The sequence below is a fragment of the Aspergillus tanneri genome, assembly GCF_003426965.1.
Source record: "Aspergillus tanneri strain NIH1004 chromosome Unknown AapTan_1_pilon_pilon_pilon, whole genome shotgun sequence".
Taxonomy (NCBI): domain Eukaryota; kingdom Fungi; phylum Ascomycota; class Eurotiomycetes; order Eurotiales; family Aspergillaceae; genus Aspergillus; species Aspergillus tanneri.
Genome location: NW_022984628.1, coordinates 727,906 through 755,803, shown reverse-complemented (window position 1 = coordinate 755,803; position 27,898 = coordinate 727,906). Strand labels below are relative to the sequence as shown.

General features: G+C 48.1%; 5 protein-coding genes across 5 annotated transcripts; 2 read left to right on the top strand and 3 right to left on the bottom strand.

Moving 5' to 3' along the window:
- Positions 1-215: 215 nt before the first annotated feature.
- On the bottom strand, positions 216-2,631 carry ATNIH1004_002292 (uncharacterized protein; the record flags this gene model as incomplete). The annotated part of the gene is made up of 14 exons (XM_033566987.1): positions 216-257; positions 310-367; positions 425-635; positions 684-839; positions 894-1,053; positions 1,102-1,166; positions 1,223-1,580; positions 1,634-1,715; positions 1,778-1,860; positions 1,916-2,008; positions 2,075-2,156; positions 2,216-2,268; positions 2,327-2,407; positions 2,479-2,631. The coding sequence occupies 14 exons, from the start codon at positions 2,629-2,631 to the stop codon at positions 216-218; spliced, it is 1,677 nt and encodes a 558-aa protein (XP_033428982.1).
- Positions 2,632-3,724: 1,093 nt separating this feature from the next.
- ATNIH1004_002291 (Dabb family protein) lies at positions 3,725-4,121 on the top strand (the record flags this gene model as incomplete). Its single annotated transcript, XM_033566986.1, has 2 exons — positions 3,725-3,823; positions 3,894-4,121. The coding sequence occupies 2 exons, from the start codon at positions 3,725-3,727 to the stop codon at positions 4,119-4,121; spliced, it is 327 nt and encodes a 108-aa protein (XP_033428981.1).
- A 2,448-nt stretch (positions 4,122-6,569) lies between these two features.
- Positions 6,570-8,154, bottom strand: ATNIH1004_002290 (uncharacterized protein; the record flags this gene model as incomplete). Its single annotated transcript, XM_033566985.1, has 4 exons — positions 6,570-7,118; positions 7,436-7,643; positions 7,730-7,934; positions 8,088-8,154. 4 exons carry the CDS (start codon positions 8,152-8,154, stop codon positions 6,570-6,572), a joined length of 1,029 nt encoding a protein of 342 aa, XP_033428980.1.
- Positions 8,155-10,562: 2,408 nt separating this feature from the next.
- Positions 10,563-11,240, bottom strand: ATNIH1004_002289 (carboxymuconolactone decarboxylase family protein; the record flags this gene model as incomplete). The annotated part of the gene is made up of 1 exon (XM_033566984.1): positions 10,563-11,240. One exon carries the CDS (start codon positions 11,238-11,240, stop codon positions 10,563-10,565), a length of 678 nt encoding a protein of 225 aa, XP_033428979.1.
- Positions 11,241-12,500: 1,260 nt separating this feature from the next.
- On the top strand, positions 12,501-19,976 carry ATNIH1004_002288 (Nonribosomal peptide synthetases (NRPS); the record flags this gene model as incomplete). The annotated part of the gene is made up of 1 exon (XM_033566983.1): positions 12,501-19,976. One exon carries the CDS (start codon positions 12,501-12,503, stop codon positions 19,974-19,976), a length of 7,476 nt encoding a protein of 2,491 aa, XP_033428978.1.
- Between the last annotated feature and the right edge of the window lie 7,922 nt (positions 19,977-27,898).

Sequence of the window (27,898 nt, the reverse complement as noted above, 5' to 3'; positions counted from 1 at the left end):
AATTGAAAAAAGCCAAATCAACCCGACCTTATCATTTTACGAGATGAGAACGATAAATCAATACATGAAAGTCATAAATACCTTGGAAAACTTTCTTAGTGTCTGCTCCTCCACGATTATTCTATCTTCAACTTTTCCTTCACACTGACATATCCTGGATTCCGCTTTGCCACCAATGTTTTTCAAGGACGTGTGCAACTAATATATCCAATAGATTAAGCACCACCAGCAGCCACCTCCATGAAGAGCTTCTCGCGCTAAATTACAGTCAGCGCTGATTATCATAATATGTCGCACTGCCGAACAAACCTTCAAGAACACCGAGAGAAGAACACCTATGCCACCGGCAACAATAAGCAGGATATAACTGTGGTAAAAGTTAGCGATAGACTTTCAAGGTTAACAAACCACAAATAAAACTTACACATAGTCAATAGCATCGACAATAACATCTAACGCCGCGGACTGCTCTGACTTAGTCAACGTGCTGAAGAATCCACTTGCAGTTCCGCCAATTGTGTTCTTGATGTCTGTGGTATCGGCGTTCGGAAGCAAGTTGATTAGGCCCGTCGTTGCTTTGTTCACGAAGATAGCGCCGGCCATACCCAGTGCTAAGACGATGCCTCCCAGTTGAGCTGTCCTTGTCAGTCTTGTTTACTGAATAGAGAATGTGGACTACTTACAAACCATCATGAAGCCAAGGGCCCATGGGATCTCGGTCTTCTTGACTTTAGCCTGGACAACGCTGTATCCTGCTTGGTTAAATGCGCCAACACCGAGGGCCATAAGAGAGGTGTATCCGTAGATCGCGCTGGCAGAGGTATCTTTTTTGACGGTGTCTGAAGGGGTCAGCGTTGGGATAAGTATTGCGATGATTAAGCATCTCAGCTTACACATTAAAGCAGCGGCGACGAGTTCGAAAATGGAACCAAGGAGGTACCATGGAAGGTAATAACCGAATTTGGACATCATGTGGCCGTTTGCGATGATGGCGAAGATGAGCACCATTACGAAGGGTAGAATACGCAGCGAGGAGTGGACTGCAGTATCACCCTGCACGATATGAGTATAATGTCTTGGGAACCAGGGTTGCAATCTTACCTGAGTAAATTGGAAGAACAGGGGAATGTAGTACACTGAAATAAACAACCCGCTGCTGGCACAGGCTACACCTTCATTAGCATCACCAAGAGGTTGGAGTATTTTATAAGTTTATACTCACTGTTAAGGATAAACAGAAGTAGCAGTGAACGCCTCTTGAGGAAATGGATCGGGAACAGTCTGTTCTCCTCGTTGCAGAGAATGTAGAAAGTCTGCTGAACACTAAAGACGACGAACAGAACGCCGGACACCACGAACAGTGCAATGGACGAACCGCTGCCCCAACTCCATTCCACTCCGCCAAAGTCGATAGCCATGATCAACGTAGCCAGCGCACCGACAAACAAGACAATGCCGACCCAGTCGATATTCCTAGCTTTCTCTTTCGGGGTTGCATTGGGCATGGGCTCGAAGGAGGGCAAGAGAAATGCGTAGACTGGGGAAAAAACTGCTCCGACGACCAGGTTGATGTAGAAGGCCTAACAGTATCAGCATGGACGGACTTCTTGAAGCGGGAGATTTGCAGACATACCCAACGCCAGGTCGCGGCGCTTTCGGCGAACGCTCCTCCAATGGCTGGGCCGGTGACAGTTCCGATACCCCACGAAACGGCACTAGACGAGAAACATTACAGTGAGCGTCAATATAGAGCTCGAGATTTCGCAGTGTTACTTACGTCAAACCAATGTAGAATGGACGTTCAGATACGGTTGTATTCACGGACAGCTGGGTCAAGACGCCGAAGTACATACCACTTCCCTAGATTGAGTTAATATCCAGAGGCCTATGCATTTATACAGGCATTCAAGCTTACTCCAGCGCCAGCCATAGCTCGTCCGACAATCATCCCGTTCATGTTTGGGGCAGCACCACAAAGAGCCGAGCCTGCCATGAAAAGAATAACGCACTAGTGCTCGAGTTAGCAATACTTAAACTTTGATACTGCTTCACAATCAGGCGTTCTTTAGCCTACCCCAATATAGAGCCATTTGGCATTGTAGGTTGCGTAGGCCTTAGACCAAGGCAGCACCAGTGCGGAGGAGGTAAGGGAGAATCTGCGAAGGCTTAGCTAAACTATCTTGTGGATCATCTCGTAGGACAGCCAAAATCATACCCCACAGAAAGCCAGGAAATCTGGTCAGCTTCTTGGAATTGGTTGAGAATAGCCTGTAGTTCATGATGGTTAGATGTACTCGAGATAAATACACTGAACAGGAATAAATACAGGTTGGATATTAGCCACAATGGTGTTGTCAAGCGCAAAAAGCATATGGCTGGACAGGATAGCAGTCACAACTAGGATCCACTATTGTTGCTAGGTTAGAATCTACCGTCCCCATGGTAGAATGGGTAGATCAGCTGGAGTTGGGTACATACCTTAAAGCCAGTGATCATCCTCACTTCCTTCTGCGGCTCTTCATCTGATGATTCGCGACCCTTACTAATTTGTGAGTTCGAGCTTGGGGTTTGTGAATCCGTCAAGGCGTCGGCAGCCCCGAGTTTCTCGACATCTTTCAGACTGTCTGCCATTGTGCTGGCGGTGCTGTGCTGTGCTAGTTGATTGAGGGTATTGACGCACAGACTCTTAGTTTTTTGGTAAATGAAAGTTAAGTTGATGTTGACTTACCGAAACATTCTGGCCTGACCGGTTATTTATTCTAATCCTAAAGAAACATTGGAACAGCAAATCCAGTCAGATCACGCCAACTGAACGGAGTAAGAGATCTGAAATCATTCTGGGTCGTGACTAATGAAGGCTCCATGGGATGAAAAAGGATGACAGAAGATCAACCAGCCACCATTTCTCCTCAAGCCCGCTTATTCCAGGAGAAAATTATGATCATATCCCCCTGTTTGCCGGTGCAACCCCGACCCAGAATGTGGATCTAGAGATTTACAATCTGGGATGCTATGGGATACCGACTGGGATACCGAATGGGATACCGACTGGGATACCGAATGGATTGTGGGATCGAGGTAGTTGCGAATAAGTGTAATCCTGAAGTGGAATCCTTCAGAGTCGCCCAGACCAACGCCCGGGTCACCTCATCCCAGCGGGAAAAAGCGGATCAGCTATTTCGCTATCCCATCGGGGCAGGATATTAGGCTGTCATCCTATCCTTGGCGTTCTGGACGGTGATAAGCACTGATTTAGCATCTCCACCTCATACTTACGCTACCGGGAAGGCTTGGCGCAAAGGTTACCAACCTCCGAATCAAGACAGTGTCGAATCCAGTGTTAGAGAGGGAATCTCTTGGGCACTATTTTAGCAGAATGAGCTGTGGAAATCTAAGGAAGCCGTATCAATCACAATGCCTCTTTTGGAAGGGGATGAAAAGGTGTCGCCATAAGTTCTGTTTCAGTCTATCTAGCGAAGGAGACGATAGACAGGGCTCGTGAATATCCTAACTCCGTTTTGGATACCGTGTCTAGTTCTCCCCGTGATGGTATCCCCCCTAATGCTTATGTCAGGTCCATGCATTTATAAAATCACACTCTGTTTTCCCCATTTACTACCATCCACGAGACACTTATCGTACACTTTTAAATCCAAGTAACAACATATTCGAGCCCATTCGTCCTCGTCTACTTCCCCTTCCAAAATCATATATTTCATTCATCATGACCATCCACCGCATCACACTCTTCAACATTCCCAAACCGGAGGACGTTGACATTCTCCTCGACGAATATCGCACTCTTGCTCAAGAAGCAAAAAAGGTACACCTTACTCATCTTCTCCTCTCCGCCGCTCCTATAAGTCAAATATTAACCTTTATACTGCTGATAGAACTCAGAGCCTTACATTGTGTCAGTCCAAGCGGGTCGCACACTGCCTGACGCGCGAACGAAAGGCTACACGCTGGCCGTCAAGACGACCTTTCGCGATATGGACGATATGAACTTCTATGATCATGACTGCGAAGCACATAAACGGTTAAAGTCTGTTGCTGCACCGAAGAGGCATGGGGATGTACTTACAGCGTACTTTGAGGATGTGGTTGGGGTTGCAATTTAGATGATTGGTGGTGGACATCTGTAGTCATGTACAGAACAGTTAAGATGAGAAATGGAGAGAAATACGAACAGAAAGAGGGTACTAAAGAAGAAAATGACAATGGCCTGACGAATATCCCCAACCCGCAATATTATTGGAATGGGACAAAAGGAACAAGATTGAGCCTTCAGAAATAGAAAACATACATCTAATAAATAATGAGAAGATCATGGGTAGTTGCTGAAATTCTAGCCACCTAGATATTCTGCCCATATGACAGCTCGCCCACTAGACTACCTGTATCTAGTCAAGAATCATTAATCTTCTTGATTAAGAAGTTCTGTTTTGACGTCTCTGTCTATCCCTACAGTCAGTATTTCTACAGTTTCTGAGCACAGAGGCTTTTAAAGGCTTCGGAACATTGCTTTATTTATTGTTGCTAAACTAGAAACTATTTCTATCTCCTAAGCGGTTTATAACCTGCTACCATAATACTGAATCCGATGTATTACCACTTCTATATATATTCTAGTTAGCCTTGAGCTGGTGCTTATAGAGTCTTTATATTAAAGCCAAACTATATATTTATAGTGCCTACGAGATCTTCATATATGATACTGCTAAAGATGAGGTTAAATACACTTATTAAAAGTATAAGTTTACTATTACAATTGTCTTAAGTGCACTGTTGGATGATACACTATACAAGAAGATCTATAAATTTAGGAGTTTCTACGCAAAGGAGGGGGGCATAGATAGACCAGATCTTTGTAAGGACTAAAATTAATACCTGCTACTTAATATTTTGCATGCGACGGTATTAAAGCTTATATTGTAAGATAGAACAAGAATCTCGAGAGTTAAATATATTGTAATGCGGTTGCTATGTGCGCAATCCACTACTCAGGTAGCGAGGCAAGCAGGCAAGGTAGGAAAGTAACGTAATGTATCATATGTTGGGATTCAAGCAATGATCTTGTTGGGGTGATCCTGGAGCCAGTATGTTCATAAATAGGAGGCTTCGCCTAGGAGTTTCGAATATGATCCAGCGACAGTCGTTCCTTCCATTCTATTACTTTCCACTGGTGCAAGACAGGGGTTGGGCGTACCTGGGCGTACCCCCCCCTTTACCATATGCTTAAAATAATAAGCTATTTCTGGAGTATTCTTTATTATTCTACTGCTTACAACCTCGACAGTCCACAGTTTGACACCTTTACTACTGTAGCACTAAGCGAGGAGAACGATATCCTTTTGAAAAGCCTGTTCTTTGTCTGATTAAGCAAGAAAAGCATGCTAAATACACTGGATATCGATATCTAACCGATACTTCTGTTTCTCACTCTACGGTAGAATCAGCTTTAAAAGAAGTGCTAACGGATTTGTATTGTAGTAAGAAAGGTTATATAGAGGAGACCTATTGCACCCAGGGAAGCTGTCGGAGAGATTTAAAAAGTTAGAGAAGAATGAAAGTATATTACATAAGAAGCTTTTATCCCATATATCGCCTTAAGATACGTCGACAAACACAGAGAGATACGCCTGCTAGAAGCAAAAGAAAATACTTCTAGAGTTGTAAGAAATTGCTTGTTTTAGAGGTTTAGATAGCTTCACGGTGGCCAAATGGGGGGGGAATGGGGGTTGGAGATACTCTAGCTGCCTAGTTAGTCTGCCCACATATGTAACAGCTTGCCTACTAGAGGCCTTTCCATCGCCTCGACACCTCCAGTAGTTTTGGTCGTATAGTAAAAATCGATTAATTGTTGTGTTGGAACTACATATGAAAAGCCACTAACTACTTGAATTAGTTACATTATCAATTAACTAGTGACTTTCAGGTCCCAGTAATGATATTTACTGATGGCGGTCTCTTGATCTTGCTGACCGCGCAGCTATTGCTGTATATTCAATTACTCTACTAAGATAATCTGCCTTCTACCACCATCCTATCTTTGAACAGTAAGCTAAAATACAGCCATCTGCCTACTCTCGGAGTAACACATATGCTTCATCCACTGTCCAATCAATAGTTGCTTATTGCATTGATGTATTTCATGGCCTGTCGAAGCGTTATTCATCTCGGTGATCTCAGAATAAAAATCATGTTCAATACATATACTGTATAATGACGGACTGGATACTACCATACCCCGTTCTCTGTCATAGCCCTCATTAAAAGCTTTCGTCGGCTGAATTGATAGACGAATCTGGTCAAATAATCTCTCAATCAGGTGATACGACTCTAAGCAGACCCCCCAAGTAAACTATCCTGAAACAGCCCCCAGAATAGTAGACAGGTTATTAAGCTACTTAAATATCTGGTAGGGGGACTTTTTAGGGGGATGGCATGAGCAGAGTAGGCGTGGTGGGATCCAATCCCTATTTCACAGGATTCAACATGCAACTCGCTAACTTCATCTGATGCTAATGCATCATATATATCACTTCAAAAAGAACGGAACCAAGAAATCAGAACCAACAAAACCCCCCATGAGGCTGTAGCACTCTCGCCGTCTGACTAATCCACCTCTCCTCTGAATTCCTCTCGCGATACGCGCTCCGGTCCTCCGCCAGCCGCGAGGCCAAGTCTGAGCTCGCATGCCAGAGTTCATCGCTATCCGGAAGCGCGAATTGCAAATCCGCTAGAGAGAGCAAACTCCGGCCCTGCGAAGATGCATCGGTGTCAGGGACCCGGCAGGACCGACAGACTTTGTACAGGGAAAGGGCGAAGCGCTTGACTTCCTCAACACCCACCCAAATGTAAACGTCGGGCAGGGTGTTTTTGAACTGGGCGACAATCGAGGGGTAGAAGAACATTTTGCGCTTGAGGCAGGTGCGGACGAGGGCTTTTAGGAGCTGCAAGGGGAGGGTGGGGAGTTCGTGAGTTAGCTGCAGGTTTAGACCTTGATTACCTTTAAGGAGGGCGAAAATGATTTGGAGCAGGATTCCTTGATATGTTGCCATGGGCCAGGAGGAGGGGGGTTCTGCGTTGTGCTGGCTTGGTGCTTCCCATTTATCCTGCCAACGGTTAGTGAGTGGCTGAATATGGAAGCAGGGAAGAAGATAAGAGGACTTGACACCGCGACACTCCCCTCCTGCCACGCCCCAACCCAGACCCTTAAACAGGCCGTTAAACATCTGCACACTAGATCTCTAAGGCTAATTTAGAGTCTGGTTCGTAGTTGCAGAAGGCCTGCTTGTACATGTTCGTGAGGCACGATTCTCTTCCATCGTTGCCTCGCGAACAGTACATCCGTATCACGTGTTCATAATCTGAGCGGTGTGGCGGGAGTGAATTGGGGACGCGGCGGTATCAAGTCCCAAGGCAAACTCACTCGCTGTTGATGGATAGACACAAGGAGTTTCGAGTGCAGATCCGTCGCTGCAATCCGGGCATCCTCTTTACCGGTCAACCATAATCCCATCATCATGACGGATTGAAAGAGAAGGGCGGGCTCATGGTCCGGATCGAAGGTTGCGCGGTGCAGAAATGGCCATGTGGGGTGAAACTTCTCGAAGAACACCTGGATATAAATTAACGCTCTAGAGGGGCTTTTTTCAATCGCGTCCGAGTTGTGTATGGGGGCCAAATGGGTGGAATCAACTGAAAGTCTGGCGGTTGGACTAACGGCGAGACTAGGTTGTTGATCTTGGCGGCCCCGAATCGAGCTCCCAAAGGAGCAATCAATTCCTCGCCGCACACAGGCTCCGCACGGAGCCTTTCCGTCACATTTGGACTTTCGCGAGCAGCAGTAATTGCACGCTCGAATTGTGCGACCTGGTTGAAGCTCTTTATCCTCGTGATGGGTGCGGACGTGTTGACGGAGCGTATCACTATTGTGTTCTTAGCACCATTCATGATCCAGGTCATCATCTGCCTAGATTCCATCAAAGTCCATCCTTTCAGTATACATGAGATCCATGTGACAATGGCCAGATTCAAGCCTCCAATTCCAATTCCGTGTTTGGTGAACTGAACAGACTTACTTCCGGGCAAAACGTCGATCGCAAAACGGGCATTCAAATGAGTCTGACTGAAAGTGTCGTCGCGCATGTCGGGTGAGATGCTCCTTCCGTCGATAGCTTAATCCACAACCTGGGAAGTGACATTGAAACGACGCGCGGTTACTCATGGCAGGGAAAAAAAAAAAAAAAAAAATTCAGATTTTCTTAGTTTTGTCCTGAGAAAATGGAAAGGCTGTATAGCGCCAAAATCTAGTCTCCCACGAGTTGATAGTTAACGGCGAGATGTCAGTCAGGATGGGAACGAGTGGGGAACGTCGTGATGATTGGGGCAGATGGGATAGCGGGTGGGATGCCGATGGGATGGCAATATGGGATAATGGGATGCCCCAGAGAAGGTAACGGAGAAGGTCTTAGTTATGCCTTTGGGATTGACTAACCACAGACATTAGTGGGAATGATGCAGTGGATGGGATGACCGAAGAGTTAGCTTAGCTAGCCTGGCCCCATCAGGGTAATGTAAACCACGTCATGGAAGGGAAACAGTGGTATGGGATGGGATGGGATGGGTTGGTGGGATACCGCAATCAGTGGGGGCTAGTGGGGGAAATGGAGACACCTACTGACATTAAAATAAACAATTAGCAAATCTATCTAATTCTTCATCAAATCGAGGCCTCAAGGTGAATAATCCTTATTTCATGGCCAAGAGCAGTTAAGTTCGGTCTTATGAAAGAATCCCTCTCGTCAAATCAACCAATGGGATGATGGGATGGTGGGATGTTGGGATGGTGGGATGATGGGATGGCGTGAACAATAAAAGAGGCAATCATAGGCGAAGCTTTGCCCTAAGAAAACTGTTAACTTGTGTTCTCACTTAATTCCTGTCATGCAGCTAATTTCTCAGCGTTCGCGAGCTATACATAGTTGATCACTGGATGCCTGGTCCCACGTGCCGCGGATTTTGCCCAACGGACACATCAAAAATGAAGCTTTCGAGTCTCAGGCAATTTAGATTATACAGAGATATTTTGGAGGAACAAGACTAAGGTTGTAAAGAAGTTATATATGTTTTTAAATTGTCCCGAAAGTTACAGATCTACCACTTATGGTTTTTAGGAGGCGCTTCCATCCACTGCAATCGTCAAACCCAGATTCTGTGCTCAGCTTTCGATTTTGCTATACAGACGAACGATAAATTAGCACATAAAAATATTAGTCGGTTGTTTCCGACTGACCAATTGGAACTCGGCTTGATGAGATATTTACACTGGCGACACTAGTCTGAATCCCCGGCCCCAGCTAGGCTAGCCTTCAGCTATGTCTGAGAAATTCCGTACAACAAAAAAAATACTGAGACATTGTACACGCTATGTTCTTTCGACAATTTCTGCAATCCCAGAGCAAAATTAGAAAAAGCCATACATGCAGTTACATAAGATAAAAAGATACATGTGATTGTCAGTATTCGGACAAAAGTCGCTGAGCTCTTATATGTTTGGAGTGCGGCCGCATCTTATCTTGCATTACAGGAGGAATTATTGCCTATTATTTGGGAGCCACGCCTTATTTTATTCTTGATAGGACTCCTATTTATTCCTCCAAAAGTCACCAAATAGTTGAAAGGTACTGCTATGGAGTGACACCATAGCCGCCTGATTGTAACCCCACTGAACATATGTGGTTTCCACATACAGGTGTCCATAACGTGAATGCAGATATTGAAAGCTGCAAGGGATTGAATGAAACTAAGGAAGAGCAATTATGGGCCTCGATTAGTCAAGGTATTCATGTTGCTTTAATAAAGGGTATGAAACATTGCGTTGCAGCAGTTTTTGAGGTAAACGTAGAATACAAAATATGGAGCCATTTTTGGGCTTGTTTGCGTATTGTTATGAATTTTAATTGTTCATTTTGTCTAGAGTCCATTCAAATCTATATTGCCCTTGTGTGTTGAGATAATATATATATTTTGTATGGAGACTGTAATTTTTCGTCATGAAGAGGTCCATGCGCCACAGCGCGGTGAGCATAAAGATTTAGAAGCTACGACCTTGTTATGAACCGGAAAGATAAAATATCTTAATTAGTATGAGTGGTAATGTAAACACGTGGATTGCCCCCGTCTGGCCTCGCTGGCACAGTTGGTGTTGTCCCAAAATCAATTCGAGCCTCTACAGGCGCACAGACAATCTCGTATTACTCAGCTATAATATCGAGTTTATAGGCAATAAGCTTGATAGAGATCTCTGCCGGGATGGTCTACTCCGGAGTAGAACTTATGCGGCGGTGCGTGCATTAGCCGCAGGATAGTCCGTCTTTCTGGCTGTCTCATCCACAACGGCTCAATTCTACATCCTAACCCTCGAGCCAGTAACTTGACGATTAAACCCCTGTAGATGCTAATTTGGAAAAGGACCGCTCTTTAAGATTCAACAAATCAAATACCACGAAACTAACTACCAATATCTACTCGACATAAATGCCAACACAAACACACTATTCTCCCCGATCCTTCTGCCCGGTCAAGTTGTTCAACGAGTCCATGAGCCCCGGGATCTCAGGGTCCTCGTCGATCCGGCTGACGTTCGCCACCCGTCCAAAGATGGTATACAGTCCCACAATGACAATCACCTCCATGATTTCCCGAATGCTGAAGTGGGCCTTGAGCGCCTCGAGGGTTCCGTCGCTGGCGGTGTTGTTGCGGACCAGTTCTTCGACAAAGCGGAGGAGAATGCGATCGCGTTCACTGAAGTACTCGGTGTCGTCGACCTTGCCGAAGGCAATCAGGAGGCGCTTGGCGTTGGGCATGCCGTTGACGAGGGCGACGGGGGTGTTGATCTCGAACACGTAGTGCGCCCCGATCAGCGCTGCGGTGCGCAGGACCACCAGCTGCCATTCGAGGGTAGGGAGCTCGCGAGTGGAGCGGAAGACAGTACCCAGGAGGCTGGATATGGAAGGGAAGAATCCTTCGGCGTGGGCGAGCAGCTTGAGCACGTTGCGCTCAAAGGGGAGGACCTTAAAGGCCTGCGCCAGGCCCGAGTTGACCTGTGTAGGATCCACGTAGGGGAAGACGGCGCGCTGGTTGGCGTAGGTGGTGGTGGGGAGAGAAGCGTAGACCGTGGTGGCCTGCTTCCCGTTGGTAGTGGCAGGGGAGGAATCGGTTGTAGAAGACATTGCGATGAGTTTGATTTGATCAAGATACCTCGGGAGGCAGAAAGCTGGGAAGAGGAGGCTGAGGAAGGGACACTTGGGACTGTTGTTGCTGCTATGTTGGAGACAACTGGGGAGGTGAGAAAGGGCGTTTATATAACTCGATTCTCGCAGACGTGACAAATCCACAAATTGTCTTTATTTTGCATTAGAAATCAAAATCAAAATCAAAATCATGCATCTCTATCAGTTCCCTCATCTCATAGACTTGTTCGTATACGTCAAATAGACCGCGCCAAACCAGGAGCTTAGTCGAGCTCCGTCGGGCCCACATAACTCATACTATGTACTAGGTTGCTGGCGTTAAACGAGTCCACTCATCCTGCCACCTGCCATAGCCTCCTTTGGCCAGTGTAACAATGGGCGTCACCATGGGGGCGCCCGGGGCCTAAAACGCGCCAAGGAAGCTAAGTTCGCAGAATTTATCCAGTATTACAAGGATATTCGCAGTAAATTCATTATCCCTCTGGAAATAGATGTGCTTGGGAAATCTTGGCGGGTAGTGGGTACGCCCACGTGTGAACTTCCCTGAGAGCGCAGCAACAGGGTGGTTCTGATCTAATCTCTCCTGTGCAGAATTGAGCCCTAAATTCTCACCTGCGGCTTAAACTAGTGGTCTCACTCGTCATCATAACGAGAATCGCGTTTTTTCAGCCGACATCTATACAAAAAACATGCGCACCAGCTTTCTTCAGGCTTACGCTCCATCCTTAGCACTCAGTAATACACTCTACAGGATTGGATTCCTTGAAAACGAGTGCTCCATCCTGATTTCTAATATACTTGTGCCATTGCAGAAGTGGGTGTGTCATCATCGGTATGGAGCTCTGTCGAGATGCCGGACGTATACGGGTTTGTTCGATGCACAGGAGAGGGGCTATGGTAGAGCTGATGTCGGCATTGACCAAAAACGTGGGAGACGTGGAGATGTGTTGGAGAACCCGCTGGAGAGAGAGATCCTCCCTGGAAGAGAAGGTGGCAGGTGTATAGAGTTCCAGCTGGCCCAAGAACTCTATAAAGGGGAGTAGTCTCGCACTACGGAAAGAGGCAGAGCAATCGAGAGCAGGCGATGAGCTTGAAGACCAGACTGACATATTCATTGTTCTGAAGTATAGACGTCCTGGGGCTTTATCCTCTACATCTATCTTTGACACCTTCTTTTACACTTCGTTGAGTTCATATATAGACGTATAGACTTCATATTTTACTGTTCTTTTATCAACCATGGCGTTGCATCAGCCACTTCCTTCCCTCTATCAACCCCCGTTGACTGTGCCGGAAATTTTTCAGCAGGTCTTCCCGCGAGTGGATTCACGGCCAAGCCCTAGGGGGGGTTCAAGCACGCCCGAGGCTGATGGCGAACTGTTTGACTTGACGCCGGTCCAGCAGGAGATCCTCTCGTCACTGGGGCAGCAATCTGGATGGACGTCCTTCTCTTTCCAAGTCCCCGAGCAGATGGCCTTCAGCATTGACCGGCTCCGTATGACCTGGCAAGCCGTGGCCGCTCATCATCCCATCCTTCGCACAGTCATTGTTTCCAGCGGGGATGGTGGTTCCTGGCGGCAGAAAGTGGTCTATCTCGTTTTACCCATGGGTCTTGGAAGCTGGGAGCCACTCGAAAAGACGGTGCCATACTTGACTTTTTACGAAGCGAGCGCGAACCGACCGGTATTGACTCTCCACTACCATCGTGCTCTGATTGACGTGAAGTCTATCCTGCTGCTCTGGCATGACTTCGAACTCTTCTTCCACGGGTTTCCCTTTCCAGCCCGTATCCCCTTCCGCAACTATGCCAAAGCAATCGCGACCCGCGACCGTGATGAGGCCATCAGCTTCTGGAATGGGTACTTGGATGGATACCATGGCAGGGGCTTATTGGGCTCCTCGGATCCGGACAGAAAAGTCATCGAGACCAGAGTCTCGGGCGACATGGGCCTCCTCTCTGGACTGGAGAACTTCGGACAGGAGCACCAGGTCAGTGTGAAGACCATGCTTCGCGCTGGGTGGGCCGCGACGCTATCCCGCCACCTCGAGACCCAGGATGTCGCCTTTTACACCAATCTCAGAGACTGCAGCTTCGACCCAACGGAGTACATCGTCGGTCCAATGGATGTGGCCGCTCCTCTTCGGGTTCGCCTGTCGGAGGAAGAGCTGACCCTGGAAGCGCTCCGCAGATTGGAGAACGAAAAGAAGACAGCCTCTCGGTACTCATTCCTCGGTGGCCGAGCGATCGAGGAGCACAGCGGCAGCATTACCGCCGTGCAATCCACGTTCATCGTGCTGGAATCAGAAATTCCCGTGGACCCTCTGCCGCAACTGGATGTTTCCATGCAAGTCACGTTGGACTTTGCCACCGCTCAGGTGTCCATGATGCACGATTCGAACTATCCCTCGGCTCGAGCTAAGATCATCCTCCAGCACTTTTGGGAGGTAATGCGACAGATTATCGCGAACCCCTACGGCCCGCTCATGGACTTGAGCCTGGCTTCAGAGGACGAGAGAGCCGTATTGCTGAGCTTTCGATCTTCGCATGAACAGGTCCCTCCCCAGCTGGTCCATACCTTGATTGAAGAGCAGGCTTGTAATCATGCCACCGAGCCGGCTCTGCAGTTTGAGCTCAGCGAGGCCGTGAGTTTCGCGCAATTGAACGCTGCCGCCAATCGCGTCTCTCATCAGCTGGCGGGGTTGATGGCTCCCGGATCAATCATTCCCGTTCATATGGATGTCTCGGTCAACTTTGTGATTGCTTTACTGGCGATTCTGAAAGCCGGAGGCGCATATGTGATTCTGGATCCCGCCCAGCCGCCAGCCCGCAAGGCGTATATCATGGAAGATGTGCAGGCACCGTGCTACCTTACACAAGGGGACCTCATCAACGAACTCCCAAATACGAAAGCCTACCTGGTGGAAGATCTCCTCCAGTCCTCGTCCAATGAATCCGACCTGTGTCTGGATCTGGACCCCGAGCAACCCGCCTATATTATCTACACCTCTGGCTCCACCGGCGTGCCCAAGGGTGTTGTTCTAAGCCACCGTGCTGCCTCCACCGGGATTCAATGTGCACCTGCCATTGAAAACAACCGCAACTTACTCTTCTACAATCCCGTCTTTTCTGCTGCACAGAGGACCATCCTTTCCACCCTGGCGAATGGCGGCTGTCTTTGTCTCGCGGGCCGGTCAAAATTGCAAGTCTCCCTGACAAATCTCGTCAATGCAATGATGGTCAACACGCTCGGTATCACCTCGTCGACTATCGCTCTGCTGGACCCCGAGCAGGTGCCAACCTTGCAGAGAGTCAACCTCACCGGCGAACTGGCCGACCCCGCGGTCGTCGCGCGCTGGGCTAGTTATGTGGAGCTGAAAAACAACTACGGGCTCAGCGAATGTACCCAGCTAAACTGGGGAAGACAAATCGGCCCAACAGATCAGCTGTCCAGTCGCAATGTGGGCCGTCCATCTGATACCACGTCTGCCTACATCTTGGATCCGGACACGCGGCAGCTCACCCCGTTCTTGATTCCTGGTGAATTGTGTCTCGAAGGGCCGCAGATCGCCAGTGGCTATCTCAACAAGAAGGCGCTGACCGAGAAGGCTTTTGTCGATAGCCCATTTACGAAGGGATGCAAGCTCTACCGGACAGGTGACATGGCGGTCCGATTGGAAGATGGCACGATTGAGATCATCGGTCGTATTGACTTCCAGACTAAAATCCACGGCCAGCGGGTCGAGCCGGGCGAGATTTCGGCCCTGCTGAGTAGGGAGAAGGCTGTACGTGCCGCGGTGGTTATCGCTGCTACGATCGAGGGAGAGAAGGCACTTGTCGCCTGTATCTCGCCGGAAAATGCATTGCCGTGGGCCCAGCTGGTCCACAACCTCCGGCAGGCGACATTGACCAGGCTTCCTTCCTATATGACACCTGCGTACTGGTTATCTTTTGACACGCTGCCTCTGAACAGCAACGGGAAGACCGACGTGCTTCTCCTGCGGAAACAGATCGAGGCGATGCACCGGTCTGATCTCATCGGCGCGTCGCTGGTTACCGACCAAGCAGGGAGGCCGCTCTCCGAGGTGGAAACGGTCCTCCAGACGGTCTGGGCCAAGGTCCTTCGTCTTCCCGCAGATGTGATCACGGCCAACCAGTCTTTCCTGGCCCTCGGGGGAGATTCACTCAAGGCGCTGCTTGTCGTCTCCGAGCTATTGCCGTTTAATTATGTTGCCGAACTGGGAGACCTTCTTCGAGCAGATTCCCTGGCCACTGCAGCCGCCTCTCTCAAGTATGAGGTGATAGCGCAAACTGATCAAGAGCCGCCAGCCCCGTACAGCCTCATCAAGGGCGGACCAGACGTTGACCCAACAATCTACGAGGACGCATACCACGCTACGCCCTTCCAGGAGGGGATCATTTCCGCGCACCGAAGTAACGGCGGATACGTGTATCACCGAGTCTTCAACATTAAGGGATACGAGATACCCAGGCTGCAGCAGTCTTTCCAAAAAGCCATCAACGCGAACCCCATCTATAGAACGAGCTTCCTCGAGAACGGCGCAACCTTCCTGCAGACCGTGAACCGGCAATTCCAGCTCCCCTGGCAGATGATCTGCGACATCTCGATCGAAGACTACGTATCGCACAATACATCCCAGGAGATGGATCTCGGGCAGCCTCCGATCCGAGCCGCCATTGTCAACGGCGAGATCCTCATTGTCACCATGCACCACGCCCTCTTTGACTTCTGGTCCTCCAAATTCCTCTTCCAAGACGCAGCAGCTGTCTACCACAATCAGCCCCTAGTGGTCAGACCCCCCTTCAACATCTTCGTCCGTCATTCCCAGAGATTGGATGAGAACGTTGCCGCAGACTTCTGGTCCGGGTACCTTCAGAACGCTGCTGCAACGCTGCTTACAACGGAAGCTGCGCCGTTCAACGCTCTCAAGCGAACCATCCAGTATGACCTTCGCACTTTTACCGCCTCTGCGGGCGTCACGACCGGTGCACTTATGTACGCCGCTTGGTCAATTATTCTCTGGAAGCACACGGGAAGCGCCGACATTACCTTTGCCATCACGCTTTCGGGTCGCGATGCTCCGATCCCGGGGATCCAGGATCTGAATGGACCGACCATGACCACTGTCCCTATCCGGGTTCGGCTGGAGCCCACTATGGGCCTTGGAGACGTTGTGACGTTAGTGCAGAACGAGTTGTGGAAAGTAGCCAAATTCTCGCAGGTTGGACTCAGACGAGCACTGAAAGCATCGGCCCAAAGTTCGAGTCTCTTCGATTCCATGGTTAACTTCCTCGTGAAGACCGATGCAAGCCCCGGCGCCACGGAGTTGGAGCCATACGGCGAACGACCCGTCTGGGATACTGGGTTCAACAGCCTTGAGGTGGAGGAGAAGGCCGATAGGGAGTTTGAGTTGCGGCTGTCCGGGTATCTTGAGCCCATTCGAACGGGCTTTATCATCGAGGAGGTGGCGCAGTTGCTGCGGACGATGGTGGACAACAGCCAGACCCGGTTGGGGGAGGTGGATTTGATTGCACCCTCTGAGGCGCTGTATCTTCAGCACATGTCGACGCCGGCCACCACGGACGCGAGGTTCCTGCACGATGGCTTTGAGGCCATCGCAGCGATGGATGGCGGTCGCGTCGCAATTGAGTTTGAAAAGGCCGACGCAGTCAGTTATCGTGCATTGAACAGCCGTGCCAACCAGCTGGCACGATACTTGGTCCAGAAAGGAGTAGGCCCGGACACGTTGGTCCCTCTCTGCCTGCCCAAGTCCGTTGAGATGATTGCCTCGATCCTGGCCATCCTCAAGGCCGGGGGGGGTTTTGTCCCGCTGGATCCGGATAATCCCCCCGAGCGAAACAACTTTATCGTCAGCGACGTGTCCGCCACGATGGTCCTTACGGACGAGAACTTGCGCGGAATCTTCGACGAGGCCGATCGCGCGGTCGAGGTGGTGGACGTGTACAATGTCGACGTCTCTGAGTACTGCGACCGCAACCTGGAGCTCCCAGACCTGGAACCCCATCACCTGGCATACGCAATCTACACCTCCGGCTCTACAGGATTGCCGAAGGGGGTGCTGGTTCCGCATCGCTCCATCGCGGCGGGGATTGAAAGCATTTCTCTCGCTGAGAGCTGGCATCGGGAGTGGCGTGTGCTGCAATTCTCCAACTACGTCTTCGACGTCTCGGTGGGAGATATCTTCTGCACCCTCGGCGCGGGCGCAACCCTCTGCATGGCTCCCATGGAGTCCCTCCTCTCCGATCTGGCCCTGGTCATCAACTCGATGAAGGTGAACCGGCTCTTCCTGACTCCCACCGTGGCTAAGCTCCTCCAGCCTGCCGACGTACCGGGCGTGCACGGGATATATCTGGCCGGAGAACCGGTGACTCCCGATCTCGTCGACAGCTGGGCGCCACACTGCGTCGTCATGAACTGTTACGGACCCACGGAGGCCTCGATTCTCGCGAACGCAGGCTACATCCCGCCTGGCGGCAACGCCAAGGTGATCGGCCATCCGCTTCGGAATTGTGTCTCGATGATTCTCGAGCCCGATAGCCTGAGACTGGCGCCCTACGGCGGGGTCGGCGAGCTTTGTCTCAGTGGGACGCAGCTCGCGCGCGGATATCTGAACCGGCCCGAGGCGACGGAGAAGGCATTCGTCCTCCGGGGTTCTGAGCGAGTCTACCGAACCGGTGATCTCGCCCGGTGGCTCCCCGACAACCGCGTTGAATGCTTTGGGCGGAAAGACAACCAGGTCAAAGTCCATGGACACCGCATCGAGCTGGGCGAGATTGAGGGGGCGATCTTGAAGACCAATAAGGTCCAGCATGCGATTGCCAGCGTCGTCGAGATCCAGAAGAAACCGCAGCTGGTTGCCTTTTGTGTGGTCGACCCCGGAAACCCCAATGGAATTCTGCCAGCCGAGGACACCTTCGAGACACTCACGACTGTCAGCATCAGTCTGACCTCGTTGCCTCCGTACATGGTTCCGACCATCTGGATTCCAGTCGGCACCTTGCCCCTTCTTCCCTCGGGGAAGGCAAATCGGAAGAAGCTTGTGGAATGGGTGAATGCCATGGATAGCAACGAATTGCAGCAGTATAGTAACGTCGACGCCGAGGCCGAGTTCGTGGACCCGGTCACGCCAGAGGAGATGGCGCTACAGAGCCTATGGGCTGGTCTGTTCCACAAGGAGACCAGCGAGATCAGCAGCACGAGTACCTTCTTCGCCCATGGTGGCGACTCTATCACGGCCATCAATCTCGTCAGCAAGTGCAAGGCGGCGGGCCATGTGCTTACCGTCAGTGACGTGCTGGCATTCCCTCTCTTACAGGAGATGGCGACTCGCATGAAGCCCGTGAAGAAAGCCGTGCCAAAGGTAGAGGATGTGTCTGTCCCCGTTTCTGATGAGGTGTACGCGACACTCTCCGCCGCTGGAGTCCAACCATCCGATGTCGAAGTCGTCTACCCGGCCCCCCCAGGAGTGGAAGACTTCCTCGTTCGTGGCGCCCAAGCCGAGCAATTCTGGCAATGCCAGACCGTCCGACCACTCCCCGAGGTGATCGACTTCAACCACTGGATCGAAGTCACCACCAGGCTGACAGCAAGAAACGAAATCCTGCGATCCATGTGGCTGGAGGCTGACGGGCGCTGGCTGCAGGTCGTCCTCGCCAACCCCGTCCTCGACCTGGAGATCATCCACTGCACCTCAGAAGCTGACAAGCAGCAACACATAAACGCCGCCTGGGACGCCGAATTTACGCTCGGCACCCCCTTCATCCGGTACCGGCTCCTGATCCTCCCAGACGGCACCCGCGACCTTCTCCTCAAAATCCACCACGCCATGTATGACGGCACTCTCCTCCGCATCTTCGATGACGAATTCAAAGCCCTCGCCAAGAACCAGCCCACTCCGGACACCGTCCCCTTCCGCGACTACGTCTCCTATATTCAGGCCACAGACAAGTCGAAAAACCTCGAATTCTGGACGTGCCTGCTAGCCAATGCTCCCGGCCCGTTCCCCAGTGCCACCCACTCCATCGCCTCGGCACTGACGCTCAAAACAACCGACCGTCGTGTCGACTCCTTTGCCGCCTCCGTGGGCGTGACCGTTCCAATCGTCTTCCAAACCGCCTTCGCGCTGCTCCTCGCCCGCCTCTCCGGTCAAAAGGATGTCACGTATGACAACCTAATCACGGGCCGCAACGTCGACATCTCCGAAGCCCAAACCATCGCCGGGACTTGCGCCAACTTCCTCCCCTTCCGGAGTACATTCTCCCCCGACACCCTCATCCGCGATCTGCTTAAATCCACCCAGTCCCTATTCTGGAAGACAACCGAGAACGGCAACGTCAGCCTGACTGATATCTACAACGCCCTAGGCAGGGAGCGAGACGATGCGGCGTCTCAAGCACTGTTTCTGTTCCAGCCTTTTGAGGCGCCGCCACCTACCACCAATGTGGTCGACAAGCATATGCGGTGGATGGTGATGGCGCTGAGTAAGGTTCGGATGCCAATTGACTATGCGGTGCATTTGGAGGTGTCGAAGACCGCTACAGGCTATAATCTGAAATGGAAGTATGACCAGCGGGTGTTTGGGGAGGAGCGGTTTGATGGGGTGACAGCGGCGTATTTGGATATTCTGGAGAAGATGATGGAGTATTCAAGGAGTAAGGTTGTTTCTATTGTTTGATAGTCTTTCTTCCCTTGCGATTATTTTTTGTCAACCGTTAGATACCGCTATTCCGTTTCACTGGATTAACGTAACCAGACACCGAATGGCAAGTTTTTCACCGCCCCGGCCACCTACCACCATTTGGATAATATTTGGTCTATATGGCCATACAAATGAAATATATTATAAAATAACGAGTGTAGTACTATCTGGTAGGGCATTTTAATTGATTATGGCCCTGAATATTGCAATTACTACATGTAGGGGGCCTTCGTAGCCTTGGTGCCTAAGTCTCTGCCTAAATTGCCTTCTCCCTTTCCTGCATTATTTGTAGTGCCTTTCAGTGGTTAGACTGCCTGCATCTTAAATAAACTGCCTAGCCACCTCTTTCTTGTCCGTTTAGTACTTATCACCTGCCTGACGTCGATAAAGTTTATCCCTTAATAAAGCTATTTGCTGCATAGAAATCTTATTGCTTTTTATAGCTTTTTCGAGCAAAGTATCAGCAATCAATGGAAAAATGCCTTGGTTTTAAATCTCAAGGAGTTGCTCTTTTTGTCGATTTAACTAATAAAGATTATAAGGTATTTTCCCCAAGTAAAATAACTGGTTGCTGCCTGAAGAAAATAGTGGAGTTGGTGTTTTTAACTTGATTTTTAGCTTTACATCACGGCTGAAGAATTAAGAATAAGGCCAGTAGCTTTGAATCCACTTAATATATTTACTAATAACATTGCTTTTAAGTGAACTGATAAATAGATAGATAGAATTTAAGAGAGATTATGACAGGGAGCAAGATGCCTGGCATTCATACCTAGTTTTGTACTTAATAGTTATCGCAATCAATTTGGTAATCATTTATTTCTCACTTGATATTAGTTCATTAAAATGTATTGAATGAGAGGGAAATGGTAGAACTCCGAAGGAGTAGGTCAAGGAGACAATCTTAGACAGTTCAGAAGTTGTGGGCCCCGAGCCCACAAGTTCCTGGCAGGAGAAAAGACAACATGCCCTTTACGCAACTGCGTCCCGTGGTCTGTGAGAAGGTTGTTGATTGTCTATTACCTCTTCGAACGAGGACTTAAGATAATAGCTATCCATACAAATGTCACGTGCCAATCCCCCGAATTCCTCCACTACAGTATAATTTTGATGAAGCAAGCAAACTGCACGGATAAATTTAATTACGCGTTGCTAAATGAAATTTTACAAATTACGAATTTTATCCACGTGCTCGATTCAGTCCGCCGTAGGACCTATTCTTAGGAATACTGCTAGCAGCACGATGGTAACAGCGTGGTAGTAATTTTTCACTCCTACAATAAAGGTCACAGAATTCTGGGATGAGGCTGGCCTCATCCACCACTTCAAGGTTCTACACCGGCTTGGGAGCTAGTTGTTGAGTTTACGAATCCACTAGTCATGTATGCACCCTCATTATGGGGAAACTAAAAGACGGAGCCCTAAGACGCATATAACGACTAGTACATAATTAGATCTAACGCAGGGTGGTACTGTATGCCAGACAAGTCTTCGCCGCTCAAGACACTCCTTGTTTCGTACTGATACCGCCGTCATGCCGGCCAACGGTCTTGTGCTTATGTGCTGCATGAGTGCATCTCACACTATGTTCCGGCAGTGGCTGTCAGAGTTTAATTACGCCTTTACTTCTAGCATTATCGCAAGGACATCCACGGGTGGTCTAAGATTACGATGAAAGTTGTTCGCCGCAAGAGAAAAGGCTTAGAGATATGGGACATACTGATTGCTATCAGAGTGGGAAAGGGGGAATATATTTGTAGTTATATAATACTAATTTAGCAATAAAAGCGGCGCTTAGCTTAAATATTCAAAGAAAGGCAATAATACAATTGCATTATATAAATTGTGAAATTTTAACTATTAAATATTAATTATCCATTTTTTAAACTACAAATTAGTTACCAGTGGAGGCTAAATAAACCACTATTTTACCTTAAACAATTGCATACAACAGACTCGATAAATCTGCGGCTAAAAAGCCTTACTTAGAAACCAACTTATAAGGTATAAAGAGAGATATATCTATCTATAATAAAACTTAACAATCTTCTCGATTACAACACCTCCCTACCTACCGGAATAAGCGGACTGTGTTAACTTGTTAAAGCCTAACAAGTGGTTTACATAATATCTATTACCTCCTTTACCTAGATATTAGATATAACTAACATACCATCGCTGTTCCTATTTTTTGTCTTCCGCTTTCCAAGCGATCTAGGTAGGAAACCTGGTCTATCAGTGGCTTTAAGTCGGCCCAGGGCCTATATATATGCATGTTTCAGCTTAGCCCTAAGAGCTATTACTGGTATGCCCACTAATAACTTTATTTATCTAATCTGCCTGCCGTTACAATAGCCATAACACGAATTATTCTCTAAACCAAGGACCCTCCAAAATTTCCCCCACTAATACTCTGTCAACGGCTCAAACTGCAACAATCTTCTAATAATATCCTGGCTTTATGTTTTTCTTTGTCAAGTATTTATTACACTTACTATTAAAGTATATTTCTTCTAGCAGTTCTTAAAGTGCGGGCCCTGTGTTTTCTGTAATAGTTCTATTATCTATTGCCTTTCATATATCTTCCTATCTACTAGGTAGGGTATTACTTGCCATCTCTCGCATTTGACCGACGAGGATTATAAGCGTTATCAAGAAACTATTATAGGGTGGTTGGCAGACAAAAAGCTTAAAAGCCCGTCATGCATGTTAATCCTAATGGCCCGGTTTTTCAGGATTCTACCTACCAGACAACCCATGCTCCATAGATCAACACGACAGTCCAAGATATCTCTAAAAATAGCCTCAGGAGCCCTAACTGGTAACAGGATGTGAAGAGTTTTAGGACAAGTGGCGTGTACAAAATGACTCCCCGAAGTCGGCAATCTTGATAGTATAGGACGGCGACCACGAAAATCTTCGGTATGACCTAGGCCTAACTACATACTCGGGTATGCCAGGTTCTAAGGCGTTTCCATCACTCCTTCGGACATATCCAGTTTCTGGTTTCCCTAGCATGCATGTTAATAAATTCGTCCTCGGGTAAATCCTCCATACAGGGCAATATAAAAGCCAAATTACGAATGTGGAGATCTGGTACACTTAGAATAAACTACTCCAAAGATAAATTACTTGAAAGACCCAAGAATCACGCATTCCACAAGTTGCACTGCACTAAGTTGCTATGAGCCAATCCACACATAGGCCCTCCAAGACGGTTCGAGAATTGGGAGTCCACAGGTGGCAGCAGGTTATCAGCAGAACAAATAAAACGACTTGTCACACTCACCAAAAACTGGGGCCACCAAATAAAAGACACTGTGCAGAATTCAAGAGTTTGGACCGAAGACCCAAACAGATTTTGGGGTCCCTGATTTTCCCAGACAGGACAAATTTCTGCGGTTCTGGGGTAAATTGGCCCACAAATGGTGGGATGGCCAAATGTTAAGTACAAGGCCCCCCTATGGGTCAAAGAGTTACAGCCTAACTCAACTACGAATAATTTTAGGTGGGTAAAAATTTTTAAACTTTCCTAGCCATTGTGCCATGGAGCCTTGCATGATATTTTCCATGTTGCATGGCATCATAGTTATCCCCAAGCGGTCCTTTCTAGCACGGTCTCGTATTGTAGTTCGTGGCCGTGTGGGCCAGAGAGATAAACAAAGAATCTCTGGAGCCTGTTCACATGAGTTAATGGCTGGACTAATATATGGCATGCTTGTAGCCACTCTTTAACTGACTCCTGAGCTATTAGGATTTTGGCTGTGTCAATCTGAAGTGATAGCGTAAAGTTCGAGAAGTCAATTTTTTGGGTTATTATATCAATGCCTTGTTTCCAGTCTATTATAGCTTGTTGATGGGTGAAGACAGATTGGGGCCCAAAGTCAAGGGAGGCTAGAGCGGAGGTGTGGAAACGCATTAGATGGAAGTCTTTTAAAAACTGCGTGGTTAGGACAGGGACCGTGGGTGATTGTTGTGTAAAATATGCAACACGATTGCGGCGGATGGTGGGGATTAAAAAAGTATTATAGCAGTAAAATATTGAAGTGGCGACCTTATGCACCCTCTGACAGACCAGAAAAAGGGGAAGGGGCAATCTCTAATAGGTACACCTAGTTGCATAGGCTGCATGGTAGAAGGAGAAGCAGTAGTTATTAAGGAAATTAGTGTATATCTTGCAGCAGTTAAAGGGGACTAAGCCCAGAACAGAACACCACTCCATTGAAATGGCGCCACAAGGTCGGTAAATAACAGGATATGCTCCAAGATCTTATCAGGCAGGTGTGGTGTGGTAGGATGGCTGGAATTCTGGGGTATTTGGTCTATTAGCTGAAGGCGTATGGATCGGGCTAGAGAATAGGTTAAAGTGTCTGGGTTGTGGCCGAGACGAATTGAATAGTCACGAAGCAAAGGAAGACATCCTAAAGATTTAGCAATGCTTCGCGCAGTTTGGAAGTCTTTAGTATCACAAATAAAACTTAGTCGAAGTGACCGAGGCTGAATATTCGCTGCTAGGATTTGAAGGATAGTCTGCCACTCCTGCAGGACTACCTGGTCTTGTCGAGCCACACTGCCCAGTGGTTTATTATGGAGACCATAACTCTGACAAAGGGGATGACGTGCAAACTTAACCGGGACGGTAGTCCGTTTATATTTAAATATGCATAAGCAGCTGTTCAGGCGAATAGTAATAGATTGTAATAATTAGAGTGTATGTGTATTAAGCCTTCGCAATGGCTGTAAGCCCCGGGAACCACTTTAACTAATTGTAAACTTGTTCTCAGAGTATAAAATAGATAATACCTTATTCGATATGGTCCGCGAGACATAAAGCAACAAAATAGGTAGTGGTGGACAGGAGCAGCTGGTAATATATTTAATATCTAAGTGCCTGCCATAGAATCGCCGTGCTACATAGAAGCATCCGTATTCTGCATATCCTTTGATCTGGTATTTGCGAATATCAAGCCCCTCCTGGTTGAGATTGATGGGACAGAAGCGAACCAACCCCGTTAGAATATAGATATAGCGGCGGAGTGGATACGAAAGGTCTAAAAATGTAGTCCTTGATGCAGTGAATGGCACTGGCTTGTGGGAAAACCATGCATCAATATAATGTTGTGGCATACTATCTAACCTTGTAGGAACATATGACGTTGAGCGAGGCAGGTTTGCAGATCAGTTGTTGGACAAATCTCACAAAATCAGCGGAAAAAATGTGCACGTGGAGTGCTGGTTTAGGAAATATTGGGATTTTACTAAAACACGAGAAACTATGAATTCAGCGGACTGCGAAGCGCCTGAGGATCTGCTCTACACAGAGGATTTGGTGATCATCAAAGGAGCAGATATGTACTTGTTGTGGAATTCAGGGGAAGTGATATGCAAGGAGCTATTCTATCAACTACAGGCCAACCTAGCCTAACTAGGAAGTAGATGTCGTTTGGTGGAAACACCAGGAATCGCAGTATCTCAACCAATTGAGCCTACTAAGCGGTTCCCTATATTCTCATTGAGGTGGTCTTCTAACTAAAGGATTCAGGGATAGAATGAATCGTCAGATACTCCGCACCGCCAAGTTGGGCGGATCATAGTGTTTCCGTAACAGATTGAAGGTGGTGCGGGTGCAGTAAAGATAGATATCTTAATATGTTGGACGAAGCTCACCCAGTCTCGGATTAAATGCTTTCTCGAAGATATGTGGCAGGGGTCGCAACCTTAACCCAGATAGAGGTACATCCCTGTTCTCAACGTGTTTGCAAAATAAATGCTAACCAGATCTAGTACGTCTTTCCCCAGCCAGACATGAATACTCCCCAATACATTACGATATTCCGTGGCGAGCTCTTTGGCCCAACCGTCATACCAAATCCCGGCCGAGTGTACCAGCTAGTCTCCAAGAATTAAGAAACGAAACTTTGCCTCTAATATTAACGGAGGGTTGGGTGCTCGCATAACAGCAGAACGCATTCTGATCGCCTGCGAAGGCGCAAGAATTTAGATTAAATTCTCTAGAGTTAGTTAATGGCTATAACGCTTTAGTCAGGAGTAATATAATCAAGAATATAAAGGTTAATTAGAGTCAACCACTGGTCAAGTTAAAGAAAGCATATACAACCACATAAGAAGATCCTAATTTCAAGAGCAAACCACCATACAACTAGAGATTCCAGAAACAACAACCCAGGCAGGAAAATATCGAAAGCAACACGTCCAAGGGTTGGAAGGATCTCCAGTTAACTTAAAGAAAGTATTTAGTAAGACCACACGTCCTAGGCTGAGCAGTTACAACTTAAGATCTACTAATATATTTTTTAATTTCTTTCTCAGCTCTGAATATTTTATTACTTTGATTTTTGTGTTTGCTGTTTTCTTTCATTTTGTTCCAGGAATCATTTCATTCACTCAGTTCACTTCTCTAGTCCTTCCTACCTATCTCCGTTTCAGCTTCATTTCCTTTCTAACATGGCAAAAAGAACGTTTGCAGTACCGGTATGAATACATGAGAGAAGATAAGAGATGCCGCTTCCAAAGACTGCAGGCGTGTGGATTATAATTTAGTAAGGCAATCATAGAATAGCAGAGACCCCCCAGGATTAGATGCGAGGTAAATATCTCGCGGTCTGGTCGACCTATTAACGCATAGCGAGTGGAAACTAGTCGCAGAACACTGGACACCGGCATAACACCAATGATGAAGAATGGCCGGCAAAAAATGTACCTCTCACTGACCTATGGGTTGCCCGCGCGATCGCTCATCTTACACCTCAAACTTGAAGCCAGCGCTGGGGAGCAGACGTCGACCGTAATGGCAATGTACGCAAGACTCGCCGTCTCCCCAGGGGCGATGCGGTCGCCGCCACTGAGATCGGCAAGCAGTGGATCTTAGTATGTAGGCAGTACGATGTACTATGTGGTGAAGTGTTGGGGAAGCAACTTTCCTGGATAATCAACGGATGACCCTTTATGGACAAATAGCCAGCAGACATATTGCCAACGGCCTCTTCGTGCTGCGTGATGTGTTGGCACAACTTTGATACGCGGCAAGATATAACAAACTCCGCGAAGAATCCGGGTCACTTTACCAGCAAACTACTCATATATTACGAGCTGATTTTCCAGACATTTGACGCATTGTCGCGAATGACCCCGGGCTGAAATAGGAAGTGAGCTGGCAGCGGTCCTTTTTCATCACGCAGGTCACATAAGTTTAATGCCTCGTCCAGCCGCGAGGTCCCTATGATCACTATCGAATAGTGAGTCAGAATTGTTACCCTCTACAAGGGAAACCAAGATTAATACTTACAAAGTTTCTCTCACGAATTTCAGGAATTCACTCTGATTCAGTGTGCCCTGTTTCTCATAAACAGGTCAATAACCCCCGCGGTGTGGGCATCACTTTCACCACAATGCCTGGCAGGCAGGTATGCTTTGGGATAGGGTTGCGCATATCCACTCTCAAGACAAGACAACAATCTCGAGCTTTGGTGCTGTTGGAGCGGCTGTAGCGAGACATCAGCGATACTGAGCTTCGTCCTCGTTTTCGTTTTTCTTTGTAGCTAGATAGATGGACAGATTCATGTCATTCATTCGAGCTTCCATCTAGGCTGGTGCCACGTGTGATTCGTCTATTATTAGCGAGAAAAAAATGTTAGTCAACTGGGCGGCTCCGCCAGCGAGAAACAAAGCCCACCTCACCAGTTCGGTTGGGCGTTGCATTTGCACTGCCAGAAATGACTCATGGAGTGGCTTGGGGGACAGAAACTCCACTTGTCTCAATCATTTCAAATCAGGCTACCATTGCCTGTTTGTATGTGAACGTCTAGCCAAGAGGCATCCAGTCAGATATTTCCGACCGGCTCTGGCCAATAAACTATCCCATATCTGATCCATTAGCC